General features: G+C 41.0%; 5 protein-coding genes across 8 annotated transcripts in view; 2 read left to right on the top strand and 3 right to left on the bottom strand.

Moving 5' to 3' along the window:
* LOC116842479 (wiskott-Aldrich syndrome protein family member 3) overlaps positions 1-12,319 on the bottom strand; it is a 32,619-nt gene extending 20,300 nt beyond the window's left edge. For both annotated transcript variants that reach the window (XM_032811749.1, XM_032811751.1), the window contains exon 1: positions 12,001-12,319. The gene's annotated coding sequence lies outside the window, so the exon portion shown is untranslated. The remainder of the gene's footprint in view (positions 1-12,000) is intronic.
* A 2,791-nt stretch (positions 12,320-15,110) lies between these two features.
* LOC116842485 (U6 snRNA-associated Sm-like protein LSm3) lies at positions 15,111-16,874 on the top strand. The gene is made up of 3 exons (XM_032811768.1): positions 15,111-15,325; positions 15,407-15,514; positions 16,468-16,874. The coding sequence occupies exons 1-3, from the start codon at positions 15,305-15,307 to the stop codon at positions 16,648-16,650; spliced, it is 312 nt and encodes a 103-aa protein (XP_032667659.1). The 5' UTR covers positions 15,111-15,304; the 3' UTR covers positions 16,651-16,874.
* On the bottom strand, positions 16,238-18,966 carry LOC116842483 (sperm flagellar protein 1). Of its 2 annotated transcripts, XM_032811767.1 has the most exons (5): positions 18,540-18,966; positions 17,758-17,958; positions 17,332-17,616; positions 16,979-17,240; positions 16,477-16,627 (listed from the first exon to the last, which is right to left on the bottom strand). In XM_032811767.1, the coding sequence occupies exons 2-5, from the start codon at positions 17,867-17,869 to the stop codon at positions 16,621-16,623; spliced, it is 666 nt and encodes a 221-aa protein (XP_032667658.1). In that variant the 5' UTR covers positions 17,870-17,958; positions 18,540-18,966; the 3' UTR covers positions 16,477-16,620. The 2 variants fall into 2 exon arrangements, with proteins under 2 accessions (XP_032667657.1, XP_032667658.1); XM_032811766.1 differs by lacking the exon at positions 18,540-18,966 and having other exon boundaries at positions 16,238-16,627; positions 17,758-18,166.
* A 1,647-nt stretch (positions 18,967-20,613) lies between these two features.
* On the bottom strand, positions 20,614-24,615 carry LOC116842482 (5-methylcytosine rRNA methyltransferase NSUN4). Of its 2 annotated transcripts, none has more exons than XM_032811764.1 (9): positions 23,726-24,108; positions 23,438-23,620; positions 22,987-23,362; positions 22,684-22,866; positions 22,271-22,557; positions 21,495-21,619; positions 21,273-21,410; positions 21,044-21,190; positions 20,614-20,847 (listed from the first exon to the last, which is right to left on the bottom strand). In XM_032811764.1, the coding sequence occupies exons 1-8, from the start codon at positions 23,801-23,803 to the stop codon at positions 21,049-21,051; spliced, it is 1,512 nt and encodes a 503-aa protein (XP_032667655.1). In that variant the 5' UTR covers positions 23,804-24,108; the 3' UTR covers positions 20,614-20,847; positions 21,044-21,048. The 2 variants fall into 2 exon arrangements, with proteins under 2 accessions (XP_032667655.1, XP_032667656.1); XM_032811765.1 differs by lacking the exon at positions 20,614-20,847 and adding an exon at positions 24,454-24,615 and having other exon boundaries at positions 21,049-21,190; positions 23,726-23,924.
* A 642-nt stretch (positions 24,616-25,257) lies between these two features.
* LOC116842480 (protein tramtrack, alpha isoform) overlaps positions 25,258-27,860 on the top strand; it is a 72,936-nt gene continuing 70,333 nt past the window's right edge. The window contains exons 1-2 of the mRNA XM_032811754.1: positions 25,258-25,420; positions 26,059-26,202. The gene's annotated coding sequence lies outside the window, so the exon portion shown is untranslated. The remainder of the gene's footprint in view (positions 25,421-26,058; positions 26,203-27,860) is intronic.

Genomic DNA, 27,860 nt, shown 5'->3' with positions numbered 1-27,860 from the left:
ATGATATTTGAAACTATAATGGCATAGTAAAAAGATTATAGTTAGAAATATAATTTTTATAGTAAATGTTACCATATTATTTGTAATATTTACAATATAAGCATAGTATAACTGACCCGTATAAAATGTTTACCAAGAATTGTAATTATTTGAAATAAAAAATATAGTAAGGTAACAAATATTGAATGGTAAGTGAAATTAACTATTTTATATAGTTAATACAATTGGAATATTTGGCAAATATAGGTACATGTAACTATATTCCCAAAAGGTGCTTTACCATATATATAGAATAATAAGATGGTGACTATAAATCTATGTTCATTCTACTATATCTTCATGTTTAGATGAACTATAAATATATGTTTGAGGCCGAAACAAACTATAAAATATAGTGAGATTATAGTTATTCCAACTATTTTTTTCTCTCAGTGTATTAGGAACTTGGAAGATCCCCATTGAAGCATGAATCGGTGGTCGCGAGGATGCACAGGTTTAAAGAGCCGTGGTATCTCGAGGATAAGTCGGCAAATAATTGCGAATGCGTCTGTCCGTGCGCGGATTTCCGCAATATGCATTTCTATTACACGCGATATCGCGCGAGACCGCGATATCGGACCGCGACCGGACGCGCGGAGATCGACGTGCTCGATCGAGGGAATCGAATGTCACGAACCGGTTGGTTAACCTTGCATCCCGTCGTTGTCGTCTGGCATTTCACGAGAAATATGAAAAATAGGGAGCGAACGTAGGCGCGACTCGTTCACCGAGTTAATACGCGCTCACCGCCGCCACATCCGCAAAGACAAACGGCTGTTCTCGCGGCCCGTTTAACGCTGTTAAATCCCCGTGCGAGAGATCACTTATTAATGCCGGGGCTTCTCTCATCGTCACGGCGCGTCAGCGCCGGGGTTCCGTCCATGGGAGAGACACACTCGACGTGGTCTCGCTTCCGGGTCGATTCGATATAGCGCGCGTCTTGTTTGATCATTAAACCGGTCCACGTCAGATGAAATCGCACGATTTTGCAGGAACAACGGCGACGACGACGGCGACGATGACGTGTTGAGGACAAAGACGAAATGCTCCTCGAAGACGACTGATCTCAGCACGGAGCAGAACTGTTCGACTCGAGATGAGAGGAAGACGAGGAGAGGAAGGACCGTGAAACAAAAAGCTCCACCGGTGGACAGTAACACGAAGTATCGAGTAACATTCGTCATGGTGAGTGCGGAGACGTCGACCTCGGACGTATCCCGGTCGGGCTGGTCGGGTTAGCGTGTAAACTTGTGCGTGTATGCGTGTGTGTAGATGTATACATGTGCGTGTGCACGTGCGAACACACACACACACACACACACACAGACCCGTTTCTCGGCACGGCAGATGCGCGGCTCCGCGGACAGATTTAACCCTCTTTCGCAAATGAAGGCGGCTTTTGTAAATTGGGCCGATAAATTGAGGGAACAAGTATAAATGCGGACAATACGGGACAATAATGACTCTCGCGGAATGATCCCATCTCTCTCTCCCTCCCACTCTCTCTCTTTCTCTCTCTGCATCTTTTCCGTTACACACGGAGGAGCGTGAAAATACCCTCTCGCGAAAATTGTTGTCGAAAAGTTGGACGAGACGAGAGGGGCTGCTGCGAGCAATCTCGCCTAGAAGGACCGTAGTTCTTGGCCGAAGGTCAGTGCACCCCGCGGCTGGTACGGAATTAACCCGACCATCATCGTGTATCGCGCCTGTAATCGCTCGTTTTCAGATTCTCGCGATCGGTCCACCGTCAGCTGCCGATCGCGAACGCGCACGCGGAAAGCGCGATATCGAGAAAATCGGGGCGGTTTCTGCACGACGAAGCACGCCGGACACGCCGAGTAATTCGCGTCAATAATTTGTATAATCCGATTGAATAGTTTGTACATTGAGATAAATGTTTAGTCCGTATTTATGACTGCGATTGCATGGTGAAATAATTAGTCAGGAAAAGTTTTAGTACATGTTACTATAAAATACAATAATGTTACTAGCAATCTTGTATGTAGGTAATGCTACACGCAAAAAAATTTCAGTTGGTGCAACCAAATGGGAACCAACTGAAAATTAGGTGACTAGAAGCGATATCTCTGTTACTAATATTTCTGTTGTTCGCAACCGAAAATATTCGTCTGAACATTCAACGATATTAGAACTCGGTTGAGACAGCTGATAACAATTGATTATACAGAAGCCTCATAAAGGAATTTTCCTGTTCCCACAGTCGAGTTTTCGTCTGATCTCTGAGTAACCAAAAATTCGGTTACACCAACAGAATTGTTTTTTCCGTGTACTACTTTCGTGTTGGAACAAAAAATTGGTTTTCCAACAGACAATTTTAAACAAATAGAACAATACTTTGTACATCGAGAGAAAAGTTTGGTCCTTACAATTCCAATTGCATGGTGAAACAATTATAAATCAGAAAAAGCCACTTTTATAATACATATTGCGCAATAATGTTACTCATAATCTTGTATATATATATTGTTATCACTTTCCTGTTGAAACAAAAATCTGTTCCAATAGAGAACATGGAGTTGATAAAATAAAAATGTTATTAAAATAAAAAAAATTAATTGCTGCCGGAAATGTGTGTGTGATTTGTAACAAGATGGACAATTTGTTCTCTTAGTATGAATCTGTACTCACGCTATTATACTTCCACTCGTTACGTAACTAAGGGGTTATTCTTTTCGTCAACGACTGAACGTTAAATCAACGATAGTGATCGTGATGACAATTAATTGGTGAGAGAAAGAGAGGCGCAGCGTTCATGCGCCCGTGTTTATCGAAATCGGCGTCATCTCTCATGGGATGTGCGCCGATAACGATAAGGGCTATATAGGATGACGCGGCGACAATGAGGACGCCCACACGGCGGCGACGCGAGAGAGAATATCCTTATCGAGACTTTATTGAATCGCCCGTGAGACCTCTCCGTCGCGATCCGCGTTAAATCCGACGATCAAGCAACCGCGCGCGTTAATGTGGCCATTAACGAGTCGAATTCACATGCCGCTTGCAGGTGCAAGAATAATCGAAGTTTCACGAAGCATATACGGATCGCACGGTCGTGAATTCGCCAATAATTGCACTATCTGTTTACCACGAGTGCAAACATTTGGAGATGCGCCCTCGCGTCTCCACGGCGTCGCACCGTCGTGAGCCGCGAATCATGAATCGTAAATTTCCAGCGAACGCATATCGCGGCTCCCTTTTTGCGCGCGAATCGAGCAGACCGTGCATTTCGCGGACACGCTTCCGCGTTATCATTTACACGCTGAGATATCGCGCGAGCTAAACAAACGAACGCGTAGCTTCGCAACACGCCGCGAGATATGTTTATTCGTTTCTCAATGATGTGTGCGCGGGCAACCAACGCGGAAAAAGCGCCGCGAATCGAGAGCACTATTTGTATGAACTCAGTTTTCCGTTGGAAGAATAATTATACTGAGAAAAAAATATTTATTAGATGGGACCATTAAAATATTTACTTAAATCAAAATTCTTTTCATTTAAACCGTGCATTGTTTACTCATCTTACCTAGTAAATATTTGTTAATTTTTACATATTTTTTTCTAAATGTACGTTCGTTCGACATAAAAATGGCTAATCTCGCTGAAACTATAGATATCTTTATTTATCACATAAATAAATTAGGATATGCGTTTCTGTAGCGTTCTCAATGCAAAAATCGGTGTCCTTACTATAATCATTTCAATACGCAATTATAGTCACAACTTTCAAACACCTTCCTTTCAGTGCAAGCTCGCCATTTACTTCAAAATTAATTATCGTCAAGACAGCCATTTTTGTAACGTTCACACTACAGAAATGGGTGTCCGTTCTTTAATCATTTCAATGCGCAATTATAGTCACAACTTTCAAACACCTTCCTTTCAGTGCAAGCTCGCCATTTACTTCAAAATTAATTATCGTCAAGACAGCCATTTTTGTAACGTTCACACTACAGAAATGGGTGTCCGTTCTTTAATCATTTCAATGCGCAATTATAGTCACAACTTTCAAACACCTTCCTTTCAGTGCAAGCTCGCCATTTACTTCAAAATTAATTATCGTCAAGACAGCCATTTTTGTAACGTTCACACTACAGAAATGGGTGTCCGTTCTTTAATCATTTCAATGTGCAATTATAGTCACAACTTTCAAACACCTTCCTCTTAGTGCAAACTCACTATTTACTTCGAAATTATAGTCAGGACAGCTATTTTTGTAACGTTCACACTGCAGAAATGGGTGTGTCCCGACTATAATCATTTCAATGCGTAATTTCCACATTGGTACAGTCACAATTTTCAAACACTTTCCTCCCAATGGAAGCTCACCATTTACTTCGAAATTAATCATAGTCAGCCATTCTTGTAGCATTCGTTGCCAAAAGCATTCTAACCATTTCGCTGTGCAATTATAATCCCTAGCCATCAACACTTTCCTCGGAGTGTAAGTTTGCTTAGGACACAACGAGAATCTCGAGAATGCCTTCATCTAAAACTACGTCGGAAGGCTGACACGATTCCTTTTCTCATATTTCTGGACGCTATTCATGCGGGCTGAAACGCGTTCGTCTATCGAGCGTTGTCAATAACTGTAACAGAGTCAACGAATACGACTCTTAGCCTAGTTTCCACAAACGTGCGCGAAGCTTAATTGCGTAGGTCTTCACGCAAATACGGATTAAACCGCAACCGTACAAGAGAGAGAGATTCGTAACAGAACCATAATCGCGTAACCGAGCACGATTTCCCGAAGGGAGCGCGAAAACTCTCGATTTCGCACACGGAAAATTTCATCGTTGGAAAATCCAGTCGAGGGATAGTTTCCAGTCGCGACGAGAGACTCTCTCGTCTCGCCGCCTTTCGCTAACGATATGCACGTAGCGTGGCGATGTTCTATCGATACGATAATTATCATCACCGCAGTAGGTGCAAGGCAGATGCGCGCGTGAAAGCGTAGATTACGCGGATCGTTCGCGGAGAAGAGAAGCTTGCGGAGCACGCGAGCGTCGCGAATATAAGCGAGTCGTTGTAATAAAACAAGCCGCCGGCTACTCGCGCCTCCTAAAGCCGGATCAACGGTGATATTATCTGAATAATTCCTAAGCGAGTAGTCGTCGGCCGCGACGACAGACAACGACTCTCTCGCTATCATATTGAGTCCCTGAATGAAGTCCGAACAAGCTAATCCTCGTAGCTCACGCGCGACCGGACGACACCGCAATATCGATCGTGATATCGGAACTCCACGTAGATACCTGAACGCGGAAATCCGGGTCGCGGATAATAGAGAAATATTTCGGAATTGAAGGCTCTGCATAGATAAAAAGAGATATTCCACTGGCTGGATTATGACAACAAAATTTGCGCAAGCCCGAGACTGGGTTCTTCTTGGTTGACTTTCTTTCAGGTATCTTATTGTTCCTATATTAGATATTTAGTTTCCTATATTAGATATGTAGCTTTCCCGTGACGATTTCCGCGGTTGCTTTGCCCAGAGGCTGCGACTTCGACAGGACTAATCGAATTTCTTTAGATGAGAAAATGACCTTCCTACGCGGCATCGTTCTTATTCGACTCGCTTGCGACTTGTGCAGAAAAATTTGCGCAACTCTTCCGCTTAGTTCTTCCAATTCTCGACTTTATTTAATTAGGCCCGTATTAATAACTCCCAGTTGAAATTTGTCTCGCGTGAGATACTCAGACCTGACTTTCAAGTTACGTCGGAGTTTTTCATTTAAATGCTACAATATCCGCGACGTTATATCTGTAATTGCAATTCAACTGATAAACTCATGTCTAACTCCAAATTCTGGTCTGACTATCTTACCTGAGAGAAGTTTCAAAAGTGACAGCTATTAATACGACTCTTAGGGGCAATTTTTAGTGAGCTAATCAACTTTTAGTGTGACAGCTTAATACGACTCTTAGGGAACTTTTTAGTGAGCTAATCAAAAATTAAATCATATATTTGCCTAATTTGAAGGAAAAACAGACATATGGCTTAACTTGACATATGACTTGGCGTAGCAAGTGATTGGAAAAATCGGTCCTTGGGGACATTTAAACGTTCTTACATCAGATATCCACCTCTTGCGCGAGAATTTCACTTTACCGCGACTTCGATGGTGGGGCGAATCGAATTTTTCCACAAGCGAGAACGACCTTCCCACGCGGGGTACCCTCGTCCAGACCTCGGAATATTGACCTCGATAACACGGCGTCACTCGTACGCGGGTTTCGAGCCAGTTAGCCGCTTGGAAATACGACGATCCAGTTTCGCCGGTCCGCATTTGCTCGTAAACGCGGTCAGGTCAGGTATTATTGCGCGTAGGACCATTGTGTAAGAGGAGGAGGAGGAGCAGGCGTAATCGCGTCGCTCGCTCGTGCCCAGCAACTTTTCAAAGGCAAAGGGGCAAAGACACCGTCGTGTCTCGCCACGGCCGCCGATACTCCGGAGCAGAGCTCTACGCGGAGATCCACGGCAATTTCCCACGGCCCTCGTCGAACCGTGAGCACCATAAAGGTGCCGGACTATCGATTTTGCATCGCGCGTCTTTTTCCGTCGCGCCGCCGGCTAGGACCCCACAGAGCTTCTCTTGGGCTTGTACCGAAAGGGGACGACGAAGGAGATATACCATCGGGGATACCAACGCTTCGTTCCGTACGCTCGGAACGCTACGGGATCTCTGAGGTCATTTTTAACCACGATTTCCTCCGTTTCCCCACGTCTCTTACTCACCAGTCATTCTCGAGCTCTAACGCGAGCGAGTGAGAGAGAGAGAGAGAGAGAGAGAGAGAGAGCTCTGAATTTCTTTCAGTGAAATTGCCTATTGGAAAAGTGGAGTGACAACCGAGTCGCTGGAAGCCGAGTGACTTCTTTCAATACAAAGTGAATGCCTGCATTCTGAATCGTGGAGTGAATATTTTATACGAAATTGAAAAGCGCCTCTGACGTACTCCGCCGTCACAGCAACAAATTCAATTTAATCGACTGAAACATTCGCTCGTATGGATGACAAATTTGCTCGAAATTTCAGCGAGATATCCAGGCATCCATTTCTGTGATCGCGAAAGGCGATGTTTTCACAGTTGTCTCCGAGGAATTTTTTTCCTTTTGAATGGCGTTTTATTCCGAGGAATATGAACAGTCCGGGAGTGGCGGTACACAAAAAAAAGAGATGTAGTGCACCTAACAAAAAATATTTAGTTGTAAGCAAATAGCTGCACCATTCTATATATCTTTGTATGATAGTTATGTGTATGGTCGATTTGACTTACTTACTTTGGTGTGTCAACTACATCAATGAAGTTGAAGCGTGTTGTGGCAACAAATTATTAAGGGGATCATTTTGTATAGACAAGCTAAATATCGATATAGTTGCATTAATCAATGCTATATTGCAAAGCAGCGATGTTAGAAAACAAAAGCAATTCACTACGCGCACAGCTAGAGATATATACATGTGAAAAACTGGTTCTGAGTGTATAAATATACATCTGTAGTTGCCGCGTAATGAGTCGTGTTTGTATTAACCATGTATTATCACGGCTGCAACATAAGTAACTCAGCCATTGCTCTTTGGTTACAGCAACCACATAAGTAGTTGTTCCGTATTTTACTATTGAATCTGGTTGGCACAACCAGATTTCTATATGGATCAATCATATTGTTTTTTCCGTGCACTTTTGCCATCGCCTTGAGTGAGTTTCTCCTCATTTCCAGCGAAAAATTTCACCCGAAGGGGTCGAAAGAGTTGTCTGTAAGGTCTAACGAAAAATAATTTGTTCAGGATGCGCCGTTAGCTTTTTCCTCACATACACAGCCGACGAATTCCATTCGTGCGCGATATGGTATCGTCTTTTTGCGGAGAGGTATTTTAAGAACTATGAGCCACACGAGAATTTTAAGTACGACACCAACAGTTGATTCAACAATAAATTTTAACGGATAATGCTCTCTCAGGTGCACAGAGAGAATAATTTAGTTGAATCAAATAAACATTTCTTTGAAATAGTCCAAACAAATTTTTTGATTGAACAAAATTTTGTTTGACGCAACAAAAATATTTATTTGCGACTTAGTTCCAAAGAAATATCTTTATTGTGTCAACCAAATAATTTGTTTGGACTATTCCAAAGAAATATTTATTTGATTCAATTGCTTAGTTTACACCGAGAGGACTAAACGCGAACTGACCTATACTGTGACCAATCGCAGTCGATTATTCTTGTAAAAGTCAACTGCGATTGGTTACAGTATAGGTCAGTCTGCGTTTAGTCCACTCGATGTAAACTAAGCAAATAAATCGTTCTCTCTGTGCTCTACAAAATTACAGGTAGTCAGATAAAATCTCGTACCGTCCGTTCTCTGATTTCGACTGCCTTTTCTTATGTATCTCATGCTTCTGTTCCCGCTCTATCCTTTTCTGTCTTATCTTCGTTTGTTTATCCTATTTCCTCGCTCTGTCCCGCTCTAACTCTGTACTTCTGTCTCTATTTCTTCGTGTTACCTTCTATTTTTCTTAACTTTTTCTATTCTCTCTCTCTCTCTAAAAGTTGTCTGGTCAATTTTCTCGCTCTCTTCTACGCGCAGCGCCCCTCTAAGCACTGTCTCCCTCTATTCTGATCGGCCCCTAAATTTTTCCGTCATCCACAGTTTAATTTTGAAATATCCAACAGTTCGCAGCTGGCGACATTTTCGCGATCGGTTCCGTGGGAATTTCCCTTCTCTCTAAGTGGCAGTTCATCGCAGAAAATTTTTGCAGAGCGCGAAAGCACTCGGTGTGCGCGCGCGCGCCGCACATACGGAGTCACTTCGAACTTAATAACTCCACGAGCGATTACGAAGTTTAACGCGAGGGGATCGGCCGCGTTGTCGTTCGTAGAGAACGCGGGCGACGACAACCGAAAGAGAACCGATGTGATACCGTCACTTCGTGCCACGTTAAGCTCGTGTCACACTACGGATCGGAGACTGAGGATTGCGGATTGAAGATTGGAACTTGACCAACTGGAACAAAGCAAGTCAAGTTCGTTGATTCGTCGAGATCTAATCTTCAATCCGCAATTCTGCATCTCCAATCCGTAGTGTGACAGGAGCTTAAGAGAAAATGCGGGCGAAGAAACGCACACGTAACGCAAGTTATGTCGCGCGATGAGATTGCGCGTGTGTACGTGCCCGGAGGGGGAAGGGGGGAGGCTGCAATCGGCACGCAGTTGCATAATCGCGCGGCGTCTTTGCAGAAATTTCGCGAAACGGCATGCCAGCGGCGGCGTGCGTATTTTATTTACGTGCTGGCGACACGCGGCCGACCCCGTTCAAGGTAACGCGGTCGGCCAACGGAGAGACCTGGAGAACGGCGGCGCGGTATAGCACCTTACATACAGGGTGTCTCCTGGACGATGCGCAAACTTTTTCGCAATCGTCGCGTGCTCTATTCTTCTTTCCCCCTTTTCGTGTTTCCCGCACATTACACGGGAGGGAGTAATTCCGACGAGTTTGGTCGCGATTGTCGCGGATCGAATTGAGCGGAGTATCGTTGTATTATTCGCGCGATGAAGCGAAATTCGGCTCGCAGCGGTGTTTAGGACTTGAATAGGAGGACACCAACTCGATTTATCCATTGGCTTTGCGTAAGATTTCGTCGGTAGCGTCAGCGAAAGGGGATCCACCGGAAGATGATCCAAGATTAGCCGAATAACTCCACGGGTGAAGAAGAGGGTCGACTGCCAATGGGTCCGCAGCGGTCACCCTCTCCCTGCCCCGGAGGTATGGCGAGAATGTCAACAGAGTCGAAGGGTAAAAGATTCAAATAGGTCACAAAGATCTGGAGAACATTCAGACCTCGATATCCGGAGTAATGAAGTTTCATAACTTCCAAGAGAGAAGCGCACGGAAGTTTAGAGCGAGAGAGAGAGAGAAGGAGAGAAGAAACATGAGAACTCCTTAAAAAGAGCTTTTTGAACACGAATGCGTCCAAGGCTCGATGAACACGCACACATACGACACATATACGATACACACAGTATGAGGAACGTGTCGTCGCACGTCGAATCGTAAATCGATTCTGACAGAGAACTCGCGCGTAGACGACAGTAGAAAAAGGCAGGATGCCTCGGCGTGTCAACAGCCATCGATCGATACACCGCCATGCACGCGCGCATATACACACGCATACAAATGCGTACACACATGCAGCGACCGCGATCTAACGGTTCATTAATAAATTAATGCAAGAAAGGTCAGGCGGACGATCGTTCTTCGAGATCGTATGACCGGCTCGCAAAAATCGTTCTTCGTGTATTGACATATGTGCACCGGGTGTTCCGCAAGATGTCCCGCTATTGTTATCATTGGATGATTTGTTATAGTCTGTTAAGTATTTCTGCTTTTCTTTTTTCCTTTGCAATTCGTCAACCGCGAATCGCTCGACGGACAGCGCATTTAGCGTTCTTGAAAATTGATGGTGATTTCGAGACACCCTGTATTGACCGTTAACGACGTCTTCCACACTTAAAGGCCGTCACACGCACGCTCGTGTCGTTCGCGCAAATTATTTCTGAACGATCGCTGATTTATATCGCGATAGTTAGCGCATTCCTCACAGGTTCTCTTTAATTCGCTCCGCTCGCGAAACACACCTCGGCGTGCTATAATTTCCCACGCTCGAGTTTCCCGTAATTTCCCGTTTCCCATTCACGCACACGCGATCCACGGTCACGCACACGCGTACGCACCGGCCGCGCACGTACACGCGCCTATTCTCGAAGGACCAATTCTCCTAAATCTTCGATTGGCGCTCGCGTAAGATCCCGGAGTATCGAGAGGACGGTAACGGCAGGTCGAATCGATCGTTGTTAGGTGCTCTGACAGTATTGCAAACTGTTGTGCATCGTGGCTTAAGTATCGATAGCGCGATGCGACGAGCCATGCTCGGCGAAATGAAGCCAATCGAACGACAAAACAACTGTCGGCGATAATGCCCCGTTTCGTTTAATTATTCACTTCCATTCAATGATCCTCGCCCTTCTCTCTCTCTCTCTCTCTCTCTTTTTCTCTCTCTATACCGGGTGTCGCGTGCGAAGCATCGTCAGCACACGTCGCTGTTTCACGGCGAATGACGCGAAGTGACGACGGAAACGACGGGATTGTCGATGACAAAATCAACGGACATGAATATTGAGCGTTTTACTCATACGACCGCGCTCCGGCTTCCTTCATATACAGGGTGTCTCTCACTCCCACGCGTAAGAACGTACGAATTATCAAATTTTTCTGGACGAACCATCGCGAATAATCATGACGGAAATCGTCGTGTAGTTTATAAGTGTAACTTATAAGTGACAGGCTGGAGTGCGATTTAAATGGAAAAGCACTCTCTTCAAACGAGGAGTTGACATGGATTAAACGTCATGGATTAAACTCGCCCGTCCAAATACCACGGTTATCGCCTTAAGAATCTACCAAGAGTTATCACAACGATAACAGCAACTTCCGACACAATCGGCGTCGCGCTCTTGTGGAGAGAAAAGAGGCGCCTCTCGCGTCACTTCGACAGAAAGAGAGACAGAGAGATAGAGAAAGCGCTCGGGGAGGGCCACCCCCTGCTGCACGTAGAGACGGACAGCCGGCGCCCCGACGACGGCCATGTGCCGCCCCCGGAAAACCGCCGCCCATCCGCGGATATACCGTTCCACGAGCATCGCAGACTTATCGAGAGACTCGGGATTCCGTTATCGCAACAACGACGATGTCGGCGGCGGTGGTGACGGGAAAAAGGCCGACTGACAAGACGTCATGGAACACGGAGCCCCGATCTCTCACTCCGTCTCCGTCACTCTACCGTTCCGCTCGCACGCTCTGTCTCTCTCTCTCTGTCTCTATCTCTCTCTCCTTCTGTCCCTCTCACATATACTCTCTCTCGTTCGCTAGTCACTACTCACCATCGTATCCGTCGCACGGCTGGCCGCGTGTCCGCGCATATCCCGGACTGAGAATCCGAGCACAGGCAGCACAGGAGAGCGGAACAGTGGACGACGGAGTCGCCGGGAACAGTGCGACGATCAAGGCGAACTGACGTCGTCGAACGTCGCGATCACGGAGCGACGGGCCGTCCGATCGAACGAATACGGGAAAGGACTTCACCACCCGCGGACGCAGAAAATGGCGTTGCACTGGCACGCAGCAGCAGCAGCAGCGGCAACAGCAGCGCGTTCGTACGCTCGCTCGGATCGCGCATTCGCTCGCACTCGCACTCGCTACGCCGCTCTGCTCCGCCGGGGCCGCGGCTCAACTGTACCGGACGCCGCCGGGCGCCGCTGCGGTGCCGTAATGCGCAGCGACGCCGCTCGAGGCGCGCTGTGGCGCGCGCGATTTGAATCGCGCTTCGGTACCTGACAGAAAAATTACTACATTCAGTGGTTAGACTACATTTTCCCGAAAAGTGGAGAGGATAGTATTGGTACGAACGAAAACCTCTAGACGATATAATTTTAATTTCTGTATATTAGTAACACTGTTTAAGTAGTGAGTCTGTTAGTTTGCGAAATCTTTTAGACAGATATGGGAGAATGTAAACAGTAAATATCGAAGAATTGTAATTCTTCATAAATATTAATATAAAATACATAATGGGGCATAAAATAAAAATAAAAAAATATTAAAATGACACAAATAGGTGGAAACGTGGAGTGGATGGAGATAAACGAGATAAAAAAAATAATTATACGAATGTATATGTATTTATAAATTAATAGATTATTATTGTATACAATTGTATAATTTTAATGTTTCAGTTTTAGTACGTTATGATATTCATGTTTGTGGCATAATTCTTTGCAGTAGAATCATTTTGGCAACATCATTAAATATGGAATGAAGTCTGTGCAAGGTTGAAGACAAGTTTACACTTGATTGAACACATAAGTTCACACGAGGAAAATAGTACAAGAAATAAATGGATGATAAACAAATATCAGATAAATAATTTATATGTATATATATATATATATATATATATATATATATATATATATTATATATAAAATAAAGTTGCCAAAGTGTGAGCTTTGACGCTCATCATTCCTGTAGCATAGTTCTTTGCACCATAATCAATGTGCCATTATTATCACCTGTGGAATAAAGTCTATACAACATGAAATAAAGAACACAAAGAAGTAAATGAATAATAAAGAAACATATATCAGATAAATAACTTATATTTACACAAAAAAAGTACTAAGTATCTATATGCTGTGAATAATTGCACATATTGGATTGATTGTTGCTTTGTAATTAATTTTGTTATTTTAGCCTTACAGTTAACCATGTACTGGTCAAAAACACTTGAAATTATATCTAATATGGAATATAAGAGTATATTTGTCACCAGTAATGCAGCGAAAGATTGATGTAACAAACCAAGAGCAGGTTCGTGAAATATATTTTCCAATCTTTCTTTCATTGATGTCTTCGACAGGCCTTCTCGGTATTCATGACCCTTGTATTCTGTTGATTTTGGTTTCTTTTAACAAACAGGATATGTTACCTATATTCGCACAATTTTATTATTGTGATTTGAGATTATGATTTCAGAAATGGAGAGCGTTTCTAAAATCACAATAAAATTGTGACATATGCGAATATAGGTAACATATCCTGTTTGTTGAAACCAAAATCAACAGACTAATGAAGGAAGATTAGGGAGCGGTGCACTTGGACACGGTGCATTTGGACACAGCCAATCACAGCACCGTATGATTAGAGACATTTGTAGGGGCCTTTGGAACAGCGACTTGTGATTGGACTGTGTCCAATTGCCCCGTGTCCAACTGATATACACCCGGAAGATTATCCCGCAGAAGATTGTTCTCTGTTCTGCAAGCACATGGTTTACTGCAAAGCTGAAACAAGAAAATGAATTAAAGGAAAGAATCGGTCTAACAATCCGCAGTCACAGACAGCACGTAGTAATTAATCTTTTATTATATATATACACACACATATATATATATATATATATATATATATATATATATATATATATATATATATATATATATTAACTACTTATCTGATATTTGTTTATCATCCATTTATTTCTTGTACTATTTTCCTTGTGTGAATTTATGTAAACTTGCCTTCAATCTTGCACAGACTTCATTCCATATTTAACAATGTTGCCAAAATAATTCCATTGCAAAGAATGCTACAAACATGAATCATGACGAATTAAAACTGAAATATTAAAATTATACAATTGTATACAATGATAATCTATTAATTTATAAATACATATATATTCACACATTTATATAATTATTTTTTTATCGTTTATCTCCATGCACTCCACGTTTCCACCTATTTGCGTCATTTTAATATTTTTTTATTTTTATTTTATGCCCCATTATGTATTTTATATTAATATTTATGAAGAATTACAATTCTTCGATATTTACTGTTTACATTCTCCCATATCTGTCTAGGTTGCATTCCAAAACGTTTTTTTTGAGGAAAATTTTATTCAATAATTATAGTTCACGTTACATATACTATAGAATATCGAGTAAAATTTCTTAAAAAAGGACGTTTTGGAACGCAACCCTAAAAGGTTTCGCAAACTAATAGCGAATTCGGTTGCTTGCACTAGTGTGCACTGAGTGCGCACTAAGGCTTGTTCATAGTATGTTATTATATTTAAAGATTGTCTTAAATAATTCTCAAATAAATTCTCAAATATTTTTAACCATAATATGATATGTATAACATCCGTACGAATCATTTTATTAGTTAAAATGTTTTTAAATATGTATTTAAGACACGATCTTAAATATAAGAATGTACTGTAAACAAGCCTTAATGCGCACTCAGTGCGCACTAGTGCAAGCTACCGAATTCGCTATAACAAACTCACTACTTAAACAGTGTTACTAATGTACAGAAATTAAAATTATATTGCTAGAAGTTTTCGTTCGTACCAATACTATCCCCTCCACTTTTCGGGAAAATGTGGTCTAACCGAAAGCACCTTAAAAGATTCACGTACTCCTTTGTACTGTGGCGACATCTGTAGCCACCAGAAGCGTCAAAATGGCAGCTCGTGTTATTGGAGTGTTCCACCGGCGGTAAACTTGTTATATCGCAATTACGTGATACTTGAATTTTGCACGTTAATTAAATAATTAACGTCCTGATTGTATTGTTAACGCAAAGTAATACCCAGTTCCCTCAAGACTACGACATTTTACGATGGCTGATGAGGCGGAACAGGTGAGTTCGCGGTTTACAGTCTAGTAATGTCTCAATACTTAACCTTAACGTGTATTAATTACCTTAATATTCCTGAGACAGGTTCCGGCGATAAACGTGAAGGAGCCGCTGGATCTCATAAGACTGAGCCTGGACGAACGAATTTACGTGAAGATGCGAAACGAGAGAGAGCTCCGAGGACGTCTACATGTAAGGACTATATCGTCTCTGTTTAATAAATGCCATTTCAGTTTTGACATTTCCAAATCTTAAAAACGGTTTATAATTAGTAACATTGATAACGTGTGGTTTTAGCAATAAAACTAAAGTCTGACTTCACAACTACTTACTTTAACTAGAATTTAACTTGTTAAAGGTCTATTCATCAACTTGCATAATCATATATTGAATATGCATAAAGTAATCAACTAGTTGTGACCTATTCTGATAACATGTTGATAACTTTATTATCAACATTATTTCTGTAACTCATTATTTGGTAATCTAGATCAAAGGATGTTGAGAGAAAATTTTATTAGCAGAAAAATGAGCTATGTGTAAGCAACATTGTTAGTAATGGAGGTTTTGTCTTGACTGATTGTACTATAAAAATTGTAAAATTTATGTTTAGAACATCTTTACTAATAACAATGTTAGTAACTATTTGAAGTTTTCCAACTTTGTTGATAACATTTGAGAATATCATTTTTGCTGATAACATTGCTATTTGATTTTAGCAGTTTAATCATAGTTCCTTTCATTTTATTGATAATATTTGTGTTTTCCATATTGACTGTGCATTCAGCAGAGTAGGTTGCTTTGCAACTGTGTAAAACTTGTACATCTAATTACTATATATGCTCTTAAATTCAGTCAAAAATACATACCAAATTCGCAAATTTTACAATAGTTGCAACCAGTTGGTTAAATGTAAACAGTTAAAAAAATATTTTATTAAAAATATTCAGTAAATTGTCTTCTGCAGAGCACAGATTTTGTTAAAGACATTTTTAATATTAGCTTTTCTTATAAACAATGTTACTGCTATTTTTTTTATGTATATCAGCCTTTGTTAAACACAATTTTTGTTTTGTTATAAATTGAAGCTAAAATATCAAGTAAAAAAATTGAAAACCAATTATCATATTGTAATATTATTTCAGGCTTATGATCAGCATTTAAATATGGTGCTGGGCGAAGCAGAGGAAACTGTCACTACAGTAGAGATCGACGAAGAGACATACGAGGAGGTGTATCGCACCACGAAGAGGAACATCTCTATGTTGTTTGTGCGTGGCGATGGCGTTATTCTGGTGTCACCACCTAGCATGAGAGCACCGATATAAAATTATTACTAACGTCTGTTGTGATTTTTCCAAGTTACAAACACATAAGTGTAATGCAAACTGAAACTCGAACGTTGTTAACGTTAATGAGAAACTTTCGATACTTGATTACAGACTGTGAAAACGACGTAATATATACATATATACATAAAAAAAAGATATATAAGATTCTGAGAAGATGGTTTGATTGTGAATGATAATAAAAAGTGTATTCTTATAATGTACAGTTTATAGAAAGAGATAATCAGCTACTTCGAGTAAAAGCCGACATGTCATGATGAATACAAGTTCAAAAGAAACACTTCAGAAGGCTTAGCTTATACACTACAATTTGGTGCCGCAGAGTTTCGAGATCACGAGAGGAAGAGGATTGATGTCTCGCTCCTGCGACTGCTTCGTGATCTGCAGCGTGAGATCGTCGATTCTTTGATCCTTCAGCTTCATTACGCTTTCCATATGCGAGACCTTTTGTTGCAGCATAGAGATCTTTTCGTTTTTTTCCTGCAGCTCTTGCTTCAGACGAACAAATACGTGCCGGGGCACGGTTTTGTTTGTCACCTCGTCGGGGTTCATCACGGACTTCACCGTCTCTGTAGACGCGCATAGGATAGATTGTTAAAAATAAAGAGACTTCATTTGAACGAATTAAAAAAATTTGGTAACGATTTCATTGTAACTTACCACCTTTACCATCCTCGTGATCAGAATATAAAGATATTCTGTCAGTATTACAATCTTTCAAGATTTTGGCTCGCAGATCGGCGAGAACTTTCTCGATAACGCCCGGCTGGGAACTTGCCAGCTGATTAATCAGCTCCTTCCTCAGCTTCATATCGATCTTGGACAATACTTTGCGATTCAACGTACACCAATTGTCTACCTTCTTCGCGATGCTATTGCCGGCGACGTAATTGTGAACGTCTACGTGCTTAGGATAATAACGCTTCAATAGTTCCGCCATTAACACTGAAATTTTATCGTTTCGATCAATGGTTTTGCAGTTTAACAAACATAAAAAGTTTTAAAAGTTCTTGGTCTCGTTGATAGGTCACGAGGGATCCTAGCAAAGAAATTCTATGGAAAGGAAGATCGGGAAATTAGCGTTACCTCCATCGGAGAAATCCCTGGCTATATTTTTCTTCGGCCTGGACAACTTGATCTGATCAATCCACTCATAGATTTCCCCGAGATGATCGTTGACTTCCGCGTCCAGATTCATCTTTCACTGAAAATCTGCTGTTGACGACCGGCGCACCGGAATTGAAAACCCGAGGATCATGAAAGAATGCGTGAAGAGAGACGCCCCTCCTACGTATATCGGAAATTTGTAAACGTCGACATCTCTTTCGTCTTGTCTCGCGCTTGCCGCAAATTCGCGATATTCGCTCGCGTCTAGCTTCAGGTAAACAAGTTTTTGCACTTGAGCGTTGAGCGCGAAGCAAGCAAAATACAGAGTGAGTCAAAATTAATTGTGAAATATTCGGTAAAAGTAAGCGAAATTCTTCTCGAACATGAAACTTTTAAAAGATCCAAGCGCAAACGATTATGTTAAGTTTTAAAAATTCTACACCACGGAAGAAATGGTCACAAGTCTTTTTCTCACCAAAACACACAGAATTCTTAAACTTTCGTGGACTTGTTCTATATTATATGTATTCAAAATTGAAGTACTTGGAGCTAAACAGAATTTTTGTTCGTGATACTTTTAAAAGATTCAAGCGCGAATAATTTCGTTCCGTTACGTTAAGAACTTTGCGGAACTCTGCGTTTTCAGAGGAGATGGACGCAGGTTCTTTTCTCAAGGTACAGAATTGCTCTGTAAACTTTTATAGAATCATCCCATACTATATACATATTTTGATTTATAAAATAATAATATTTAACAGAACCTTTCTTCTTCAAAACTTCAGAAGGATGCAAGTGACGCAATCGCATCTCCTGCACTTCCTTCCCACCGGTGGCCGTGTCAATGACTGCAGCGACGCGCACATTTCGCGCGGTCCTCACGCACACATACACACATACACACACACACACACACACACAACGTGTGCATGCGGCGTTTATAGAAAAGACGCACGCTCTGCACCCCTCGGAGAATCGCTTCAAAAACCGCTCCGGCTTTCTCGCCTTTCGTCAGTGACACGTCATTCTCGTGACGAAGAGGAAGCGGAAAATATAAAGCGTCAGATCGTCAATCGCAAAAGGAGGAAAGAAAGAATTTGTATTTTCTCTTTCTTCCATCCCTTTCCAATATTCTTTTCCAATATTCTAGAATTAAAAAAACAAAATTGCAAAAAATTACAGTGAAAACCTTGAAAAGATAGTTTTATAGTAAGTTATCACGAAATAAGAACTTGCATCGAGAGAAATTGGATCTGCTGGTATTGTGAAATCATCGTGGACACTTTTCAATAACATAATAGCTGTGGAAAATAATCTACATGGTGATTAACGATTTTTCTGTCAATCTTCTGGAACATTAAATAACATTAATTATAAAAATTATAAATGTGCAAAGTGATGAGATTCATTCAGCGAATTAGTGGAGTCAGTGATAATGCCTTAGATATATGAGTGTTCTGATCTTTCAATGCGCGATTGTAACTTCCTGCGATTACGGGGTGTCTCGTTTCCCGCCATGCATGCCATGATCGTCAAATGAGTGTCTCCGAATAAAAGATTCATCATCGATTTACGTCGATTGTTTACGGAGATAAAATGCGTATAAATTATAGACGTATCGTCGAAGTTCTAGAACATGTCCGGCGGAGTATTCGAAACTTTCTGTTAAGCCACATTTACTGTCCTTTAATTTTCAGTTCTTTGATAACTTTGAAGTCTATACTTGTAGAAATTGTTACAACACTCACGATTACTCACACATCTTTACTCGTGTACTTCGACTCCTGGAACTTTCCAGGCAGGCTATACTTGAAAAAAAATATTAATAATACAAATATTAAAATTACAATAATAACCGCGATAATATCAAGCCAATACGCTAGACGCTAATTAATAAACGAGACGCACAACCAGTAGTTGCGCTATGCAAATAAAAATAAAGTCTCTTCTGAGGTCACCATTTAGTGATGTGAGAAAGCGAAAAGAGTTATCATATCTTGTCACTCACCTGTCAAGATTGACAATGATGGAGAGGTAGTAATCTAGATAGTTACATGTTATATCTCAGAAAATATCTCGCATTATCTATGTTGACTCTTACTTATCCTTAACACTTATATTCCTACAGCAGATTTCATAATCGAGAATCAACATTTCAAGAGAAATTAATTTTTAATTGAGAGTTTTTTTTTTGAGATATATAACATATCATATATACCGATAAACTCATAAATAGCTGTCTATTTTATCTATCTTTTCAACTAAATTAAAGTAATTTCTCAATTTCTTATGCTACTTCTTTGTTGCAACATCCCTTATGCTTTAACGTCCTTGCTATACTTGATCGACGTATCGTATGTCGGCTGCAATCACATCTTCGTGCTGATGATAATCACGGTGGCCTGCACCGGCATATACAGCGGCTTCTTGGTGAATCATATAAACATCGCGCCGAACTTCGTTGATAGGAATGATATATCGCCATCATATCCTATCTCGTGCCAATGTTTGTGGGAAAATTGACTCAAGCATATGTGAATAATAGCGAATTCGGTAGCTTGCTCTAGTGCGCACTGAGTGCGCGTTAAGGCTTATTTACAGTACATTCTTATATTTAAGATCGTGTCTTAAATACACATTTAAAAATATTTTAGCTAATAAAATGATTCATACGGATGTTGTACATATTATATTATTAAAAATATTTGAGAATTTATTTAAGACAATCTTTAAATATAATAACATACTATGAACAAGCCTTAGTGCGCACTAATGCAAGCAACCAAATTCGCTATAAAACGAGACGAAATAATATACGTAAAAGTAAAATCAACAGATAAATTCTTTTTTTAGAGTCAAATTCTTTTCTTTTATTGAATTTATTGTACTAATATTATAAGTTATCGATATCTTAATCGTTCTATTTACAACAAACTATAGAGGCGTGAAGGATAGAGGCGTAACAGTCGTTCGATCTATGTATCATCGAGATATTGGTCTATACTAGCGATAACGAGCAGCCATGGAACAAGATCGCGTTATGTGATGAGAAGACGTACGATCAGACGTTACCTTTAAAAAAAATAGTACAGTGCAAAATAGAGTCACACGAAGTAACGTCACATCGAGCGTCATGATTGACAGAATATGTGTGAAACAAAATTGAGATCCAATTTTTATATGAAACTAAATAATATTTATTCTATAAAAGTATCCACATATAAAAAATTTGCAATGTTCCTAGGTTTATTTACTTGCGATCACTCACCTCTATTACCGTATCCGCACGATTTTACAGAAGTACATGGGTCCCCAATTGTTCTTGAGTGTGGGAATGACAATGTGGCCGTACTTCAGTCCAAAGTTACCGAATTTGTACAGGCACTTCAACGGATCCAATGCTCTCCTCATGTCCCTAAAACAAAAGTACATTATTATAACATGCGACCGCAATAATCTCTTTCTTACGATTTTCTCACATAAAGAGACACTCTTACTTTACGACCATAATCGAATTGGTCTCCTCCCAAGCTTTCTTTAACGCCATACCAACAACACCATCGTTCTGGATAGGACTGAGGGAACACGTCGAGTAAACGACTGTGCCACCAACCGATATTATTTTCAGTGCATTACTACAACGTGAAAATTATTATGCAAGCGTATTGAAGATAATGAGCACATTTACATTCATGTAGAATGTCAAATCTTGTACGTACGTCAAGATATTTGCTTGCAACTCCGGTATCTTTAATCTCTCCTGTACCCTCGACGTGCTGAAGATATTGTTCTCGTCAGAATGCAGACAGTGTCGATCTGTAGTGCATGGTACATCCACTAGGATCTATAAAAATAGCCGATAGTGATTATGGCTAATATTCGATTCGTTTTTTGGTCGCAGATCAACCGTCTTTTCAATGTTTTTAAACTTAATTGATCTCTGTTCTTTCGATTCCATATTGTAAACAATGTATTATTAAATTTTATTAGTTTCATACGGTTCCTACGTACACATTTGGAGTCATATCAAAGCCTGGGCTTGAATTTTCATTTTTGGATAGTATTTGTCACCCTGTTAGAATTTTGTCATAAGTAAACAGAGATAAAAGTACAATCTAATGTTTGTTCAGACAATTAAAGCACAAGAGTTTTCCTGATTCATCCTTGAATCATTACAAGACGACAGACCTGCTGTTGAGTTAAACTAAAAAATACTGGAGAATAAAACGTTTTGCCGTTAAATCGTACCAGAATACCAGAAACATTGAAACTAATAAAAGTAACGAGTTAGCAGAGATTCAAACATACACAAACAAATTCTTTTGCATCATTTCTAAACGACGTCGAATAATTTGGTAACATATAGCACCAATCATAACTGTAGATCAAAGGGTCTTTTTATTTTTAAATAATTAAATTTGAAAATCGATTGTGTAATATTAAACTAAAATAACTCAATTAATTATTGAGAAAAAGATGAAGAAAAAAGAATTACCTTGTTAAACATATCTTTATCTTCGATTGCTCTCGCGTCTCGTTGAGTTACATACAATTTATCTTCCCACTGACCAATGCCGTTTACAAATTGATTCATGACTTTATGTATCCTCTTCACTCTAGATAGCTGTACGTCGTTTGCGACCATCAAACGCGGCATCAATGTTTGAAGAATCGTGAGGGTTTTTCCTCCGGGTGCCGCACACATGTCCAACACAGAGTCACCGGGTTGCAAGTCCAAAGCAAGTACTGGCAACACTGAAGTACCGTCCAAGAGATAGTAATCTGTATGACAGAATTATAATCATATAGATATACAGGAATCTCGAGACATTACTTATAAGTATATATTCTTCTTTATAAAATAGATTATTTATAAAATTACTTATAATGTAATTATCAAAGATTGACCTAGAACATCAGTAGATCCTTTCTTCGGTGCAGGAAATCTATTGTTGTTGTCCTCCTCAAAAGTATATATGTTGAGATATTTTGGAAACGTTAATGCTGGATCAGGCTCAATGTTCACTGAAAAATCTGCACCTTGATTGTAGTAACTGTAGTGTTCCGACTCCAAAACCCAATCCTCCAAACCTGAAGAACAAAAGATAAATATGTTGAGCTTAAATACAATTTTGATTGAAATTATAATTGGAAAAGATCTGCTATCATCTTCCAAATATAAGACATCACACATGTCATCACATTATTTACCTTTAAGTTGTGTAGCTGGCACATATTCATACAATCCACTCAAACCAGCATTGGGATACACAATACGATTCATGTCCAAATTTACATCATTCAAATGTGCCTCGATTGATTTCATCTCCACAGGTTGCAGAATTTTAGGTTTTTCTATGATATCCTCATCTTCATCCACTGTGTTTACAGTTGTAGGTTTTGATGCATAATTTTCAGGATAATGTGACTGTACCATGTTTATTTGAGTATTTGCAATTACAGACTCCATTCTTAGTCGTTCTGCTTGATTCTCTTTCTTCTTTTTTTTACTTGACTTATGTGGAGTTTCATCAATTACTGTCTTATAAGTTTCATATATCATTTTTAGGTTCATGGCACCTTGCAACTAAAATTGACAATATATCAGTCAAATATGTAGTATGTAATAGCTGATATGTAGTATTTCAAAATAGAGACATACCTCCAATTCCGATTTTATTCTGTTTATATCACTGAAACTATTCACAACAGCCATGTATTTGTGTTCTCCCATCAATAATGCTTGTTTTATTTCTCCCCATCTCTTACCATAGACAGTACTGTAGAAATCATCGAAGTGTTTTAGTGCGATATATTTTGCTGTCTTTTTTCTCTTAATCACAGCCTAAACAACAGGTGAAGAAGAAGCAAAATAAAAAACATATTTACATAACAATCATGTAACATATACTCTAAAAATTTTATTACAAAAACGTAATTGGATATTCACCGAGTTTTTCTCACTGTATCTAGCAACATGAATCCTCAATAATTCTCTGATAGCAAGTATATTAAACAAACGTGCCATTCTTACAAACAAATATTGGTTTGAATTAACAGGTTTAAGTCACTGGTCTTCACCGTTGAGATTAGATTGAGAAAACGCAACATAACCAAAAAGTCTCCTCCTCTTAGCTGAACTTCCTACACTAGTGCAAGAAATATATATAAATTGCCAAGTAGAATAAATTTCTAAAAAATATCTTAGAAACATCTTAAAAACATCTAAAAAACACATATGACGTCTTTAACTTATCTTTTAGAAATTTGTTCTACTTGGGCCATTAGTAAAAAAAAGGTTGCAACACTATTCAAATTGATGGATTCCAGGTAAGTTTGAATCGTGCGATCGTGCAGAAAGCTTAGCAAAACTTTAGCATTTGACGAATTTTGATTCACATTCATGCATTACCGTAAGAAATAATCAAATTTTACAATTATTTTTTCAAAAACTAAGTTATTAAGTTTGTATAAAAGACAAATAAGTTGCTTATTTTTCTGTAAAAATCCTTGAATTTCTGCAATCAATGTGAATAATAAAATTAGCAAATTTTTTATTTGCGGCACGTGAGAATTATAAAGGTACACAAATAGTCGCACCACTACTTTCTTTTTACTTTCTCTTATTATTAGCTGCATTCGGTATTGTAAATTGGAGATATCGGTTCGCTTTTTTACCTCGAAAATTATTCGGCATTTCATATCTCTCTGTTCTATCACATCTATTTTCGTTATTTTCAGAGTTAATTGAGTCCCTTGAACTGCTCCGGATTTAAAGACCGAGCTCCTTTGCTCAATAATGACATCATGCTCATTTGTCGCGAAAATTTAACTTGTCTGTCTCCACACCTATTTACATATATGTTATAAAGTTTCGCAAACAATGCTTCAAACATATTCGGTGTTATTCGGAAATGCACTTCAAACATTTTATCTAAAAAACGCAGAATAATTTCTTCTGTATATTGATAAACTATTACGATATTTAAAATTCCGTTTTCATCGTCATTATTATGAAAAAAAATATATATAGTTTTAATTATTAATAATATTTCATATTTATCTCCAAATAAAAATATTAGTCTTCTTATGTAAACCTACTTCTAATCTAATTATAATCTTAAGATCTATAATTTTTTTTAAGAAGCTAAAGCTATAATAAGTATATAATAATATAGAATTATTAAAAATTATATATGTAATATATAATTATATATATAATATATATAATATTATATATGGAATTATTAAAAATGTATTATTATTATTTATTTCGTTTTGCTCGGTCACGTGATCAAGCTTGCTATTTGCTAGTTTGCATTTCAAATTTACAATACCAAAGTAATCATACGTCCTCGTGAAAATTTGAATCGCCCGCTCGCGGCCCACTTTGGTCGTTTCGCCTGTCGCCGCTAGATGGCCATAGGTGTTCGCTGACCGCATCGCAGGCGAGTCGCATAAAGTTACGCGCCATCACTAGATGCTGCCCGTTGTCTGTCGGACGCCCTTCAACCGCCTAACTTCATCGACGATATCACGCGCGCACGTTTCGGATTCACCGTTAGCGGGCACGCGGAGGACGAGAAAGGAGAAGCAACGGCGAGGCATAGCGAGAGAAGGGCGTGAACCGCACGGACGCGTACAGGTGGGGAAGCGGCAAGCGAATCCATGAGTTACGGTACTACCTGTACTACCCGCCGCGTTTTTGTTTATCCTTCCAATTCCGCGCGTCGTCGCGATAGGGAAAGAGAAAGAGCGCGCGCACATGAGAGAGAGAGAGAGAGAGAAGCATCCATTGTGCGTATCAAGCAGCGTGAGGTATAGTGGGTTTGTTATTGTTTGTCTACCTCGCGCGCGTCTACTTCGATTTATTCGCAACCGCCATGTTACGTGTGGAGGAGAGTCGCGCGCAACATTGAAATTTAAGCTGAAAATCCCGCGGCGCGTGTACCCTAACCTCCTCCTACCTCCTTCGCCACCTCTTCGACGTATTGTTGATCTCGCGCAATGCTGAATTTAGGACGCAGGGGCGCAGGAGGGGCAGCGGGGAATACAAGGTGGTTGCCCCCGCGAGTAGTGGCGCGCGGCCTCCATGAAAGTAAATTCAGTTTACAAGTTAAATCAGGTTGTTCACACCTGTCTGCGCGCTCGCGCGACATCGGCTCATCTTTTGGCTTTCATTCATCGTCATCATCTTCGTAATCGCACCTTAACATCTTCCCTTATCGGAACACCTCGAAACGCCTATAAATAGCAAGGATGACTCTCGAGTTTCTATTACAGGAACTCCTCTGGCTCCCCCCTCCCGCCATTCCTGTGTCTCCTCGTGCGACGCGGGATCGTAACCGAATGGACTTCTACCGTGCTGCGGCAGCGGCGGCGGCGGCGGCGGCGGCGCTTACCATGACGACCCAGGAAACCAAACAGGTAAATACGCCGTTTCGCCATCCGCGTGCGTACGCACACACACGCGCGCGCGCCTTATCAAACGTCGACGCAACGAGGAAGCGATGTATTTGTCGCGACATGGTCCGCGCTTCGCGAGCTAGCTGGCGAACGAACGAACGAACAAGCGAGTGGCGGCAGCGGTTACGGGAAGGAAGGGGGGTTGACCGGACGGTGAGCGGCGTTGTCGGGGTACGCGGAGGGAGGCACATCCGAGTCTCCCTCCAGGCGCGCGGAGGCGGCGGGCTGTGCCGCCGCCGCCGCCGCGGCATGTGAAACGTGGCTGTTTCGAAAGTCCCTGCGCGTAGCGAGCCTATTTTAGACGAGACGCGGGGCGCTTTGTGAAACGCTCGCGCGATAGCACGCCGTCATCGGCCACGCGAGGGCCGACCTCGCTGTTGTTATCCTAAGCGCGAGCATCGGCTTCGAATCGGGGTGATTCGTTGCTGAGGAAGCGACGAGCTCTCGCGTTCATCGGGGAGAGCTATGCGGCCGTAAGGATGTATCACGAATGTTCCGTGAACGAATGTTCCGTTTGCAAGTGTTCATTGGTACAAACTACGGAGATCGCGTATCGTATTGGCGGGCTGGAGCGCGCCAGCCGATAACCCTGTAACCCTCGAAACGGCCGGCGGTGAAAGTCCTCGCCGGATTCGCCGACCGTGGTACCAAAAGGAGAACATCCTCCTTCTAGAGTTGACTGACGCGATTCTCTCCACCGTTGTAACACACATCGCACCCCCTCGCAATGCGCCAACGTATGCGTGTGTATGAGCCAGCGAGCGACTTTCCCCTCACCCTCCCCCTTCCGCCCTCCCGGCGAGCCTCGACGACCCGAATCGCTCGACGGCGAAGCTGGTTTCGTGGATCTCTTCATGAGAGACACGTCGTACGCGATTTGTCGAGGGTGAGAGAGAGAGAGAGAAAGAAGATGAGGAGAGCGAAGAGGGACCAGTGGGAGGGCGGCGGGCACGGGGTGTGACGGGACTCGGGGGGTTCGTAAAGGCAATGCACTGTAAGGAGCTCACGACGACTATACTCTCTCCCTCTCCCTCCTCCTTCTCCTTCCCCACTCGTTCTCTCTCTCTCTCTCTCTCTCTCTCTCTCTCTCTCTCTCTTTTCTTCTCGAAAAAAGTCTTGGATCGTTTCAGACGGGACGTTTAAAAAATTGCACGTTACAACATATTCCGACGTAACACTTGAGAAATATGAATGGGCTGAGGAATGATAACTGAAGGTCTTTAGTGAACGATCGCCATTTGTCACTCAGTATTTCAACCGTGTATAAGGCGAAGGATAAAGCTATTATGTGTGCGCGTACGAAAACGTGATGTATTGTGCGAACGTACGTGTTATTGCACGATGCGCGAATATATTTGTATGACTTTCCCTCGCGACAAAAAAGAGATTTTGATGGAAAGTTAACGTTTTTACGCGAGACGAGTGACCGCAGTCACATGTCAAATATTACGGCGCGGCGCATTTGCGTAGTTTCACAAAGCACGGAAATATTGTTCAACACTTTTATAGTTTAGTCGAGATAATTGAATGATAATCACAGTGATTTAAATCGCGGAAGATGCTTGCCTCTGTTAAATTGCTTTCTATGCATTACGTTACTTCCTCAAGAGCAAAAATAT

Source organism: Odontomachus brunneus, unplaced genomic scaffold (genome assembly GCF_010583005.1).
Source record: "Odontomachus brunneus isolate Ranch 3 - 2012 unplaced genomic scaffold, Obru_v1 Obru_scaffold_025, whole genome shotgun sequence".
NCBI classification, from domain to species: domain Eukaryota; kingdom Metazoa; phylum Arthropoda; class Insecta; order Hymenoptera; family Formicidae; genus Odontomachus; species Odontomachus brunneus.
Note: the sequence above shows the minus strand (reverse complement) of the source record. Positions and strands in the feature narration are given on the sequence as shown.

Excerpts from the sequence above, each read along its gene's own strand:
- LOC116842485 (XM_032811768.1), top strand. The coding sequence starts at position 15,305 with ATGGCTGATGAGGCGGAACAG. Across the intron at positions 15,326-15,406 it reads TGGCTGATGAGGCGGAACAG|GTTCCGGCGATAAACGTGAA; the intron begins GTGAGTTCGCGG and ends TTCCTGAGACAG. Across the intron at positions 15,515-16,467 it reads AGCTCCGAGGACGTCTACAT|GCTTATGATCAGCATTTAAA; the intron begins GTAAGGACTATA and ends ATATTATTTCAG.
- LOC116842483 (XM_032811767.1), bottom strand. The coding sequence starts at position 17,869 with ATGAATCTGGACGCGGAAGTCAACGATCATCTCGGGGAAATCTATGAG. Across the intron at positions 17,617-17,757 it reads CAGGGATTTCTCCGATGGAG|TGTTAATGGCGGAACTATTG; the intron begins GTAACGCTAATT and ends ATAAAATTTCAG. Across the intron at positions 17,241-17,331 it reads TCACGAGGATGGTAAAGGTG|AGACGGTGAAGTCCGTGATG; the intron begins GTAAGTTACAAT and ends GCGCGTCTACAG.
- LOC116842482 (XM_032811765.1), bottom strand. The coding sequence starts at position 23,803 with ATGGCACGTTTGTTTAATATACTTGCTATCAGAGAATTATTGAGGATT. Across the intron at positions 22,558-22,683 it reads AGGATCTACTGATGTTCTAG|ATTACTATCTCTTGGACGGT; the intron begins GTCAATCTTTGA and ends TCTGTCATACAG. Across the intron at positions 21,411-21,494 it reads TTGCAAGCAAATATCTTGAC|TAATGCACTGAAAATAATAT; the intron begins GTACGTACAAGA and ends TTCACGTTGTAG.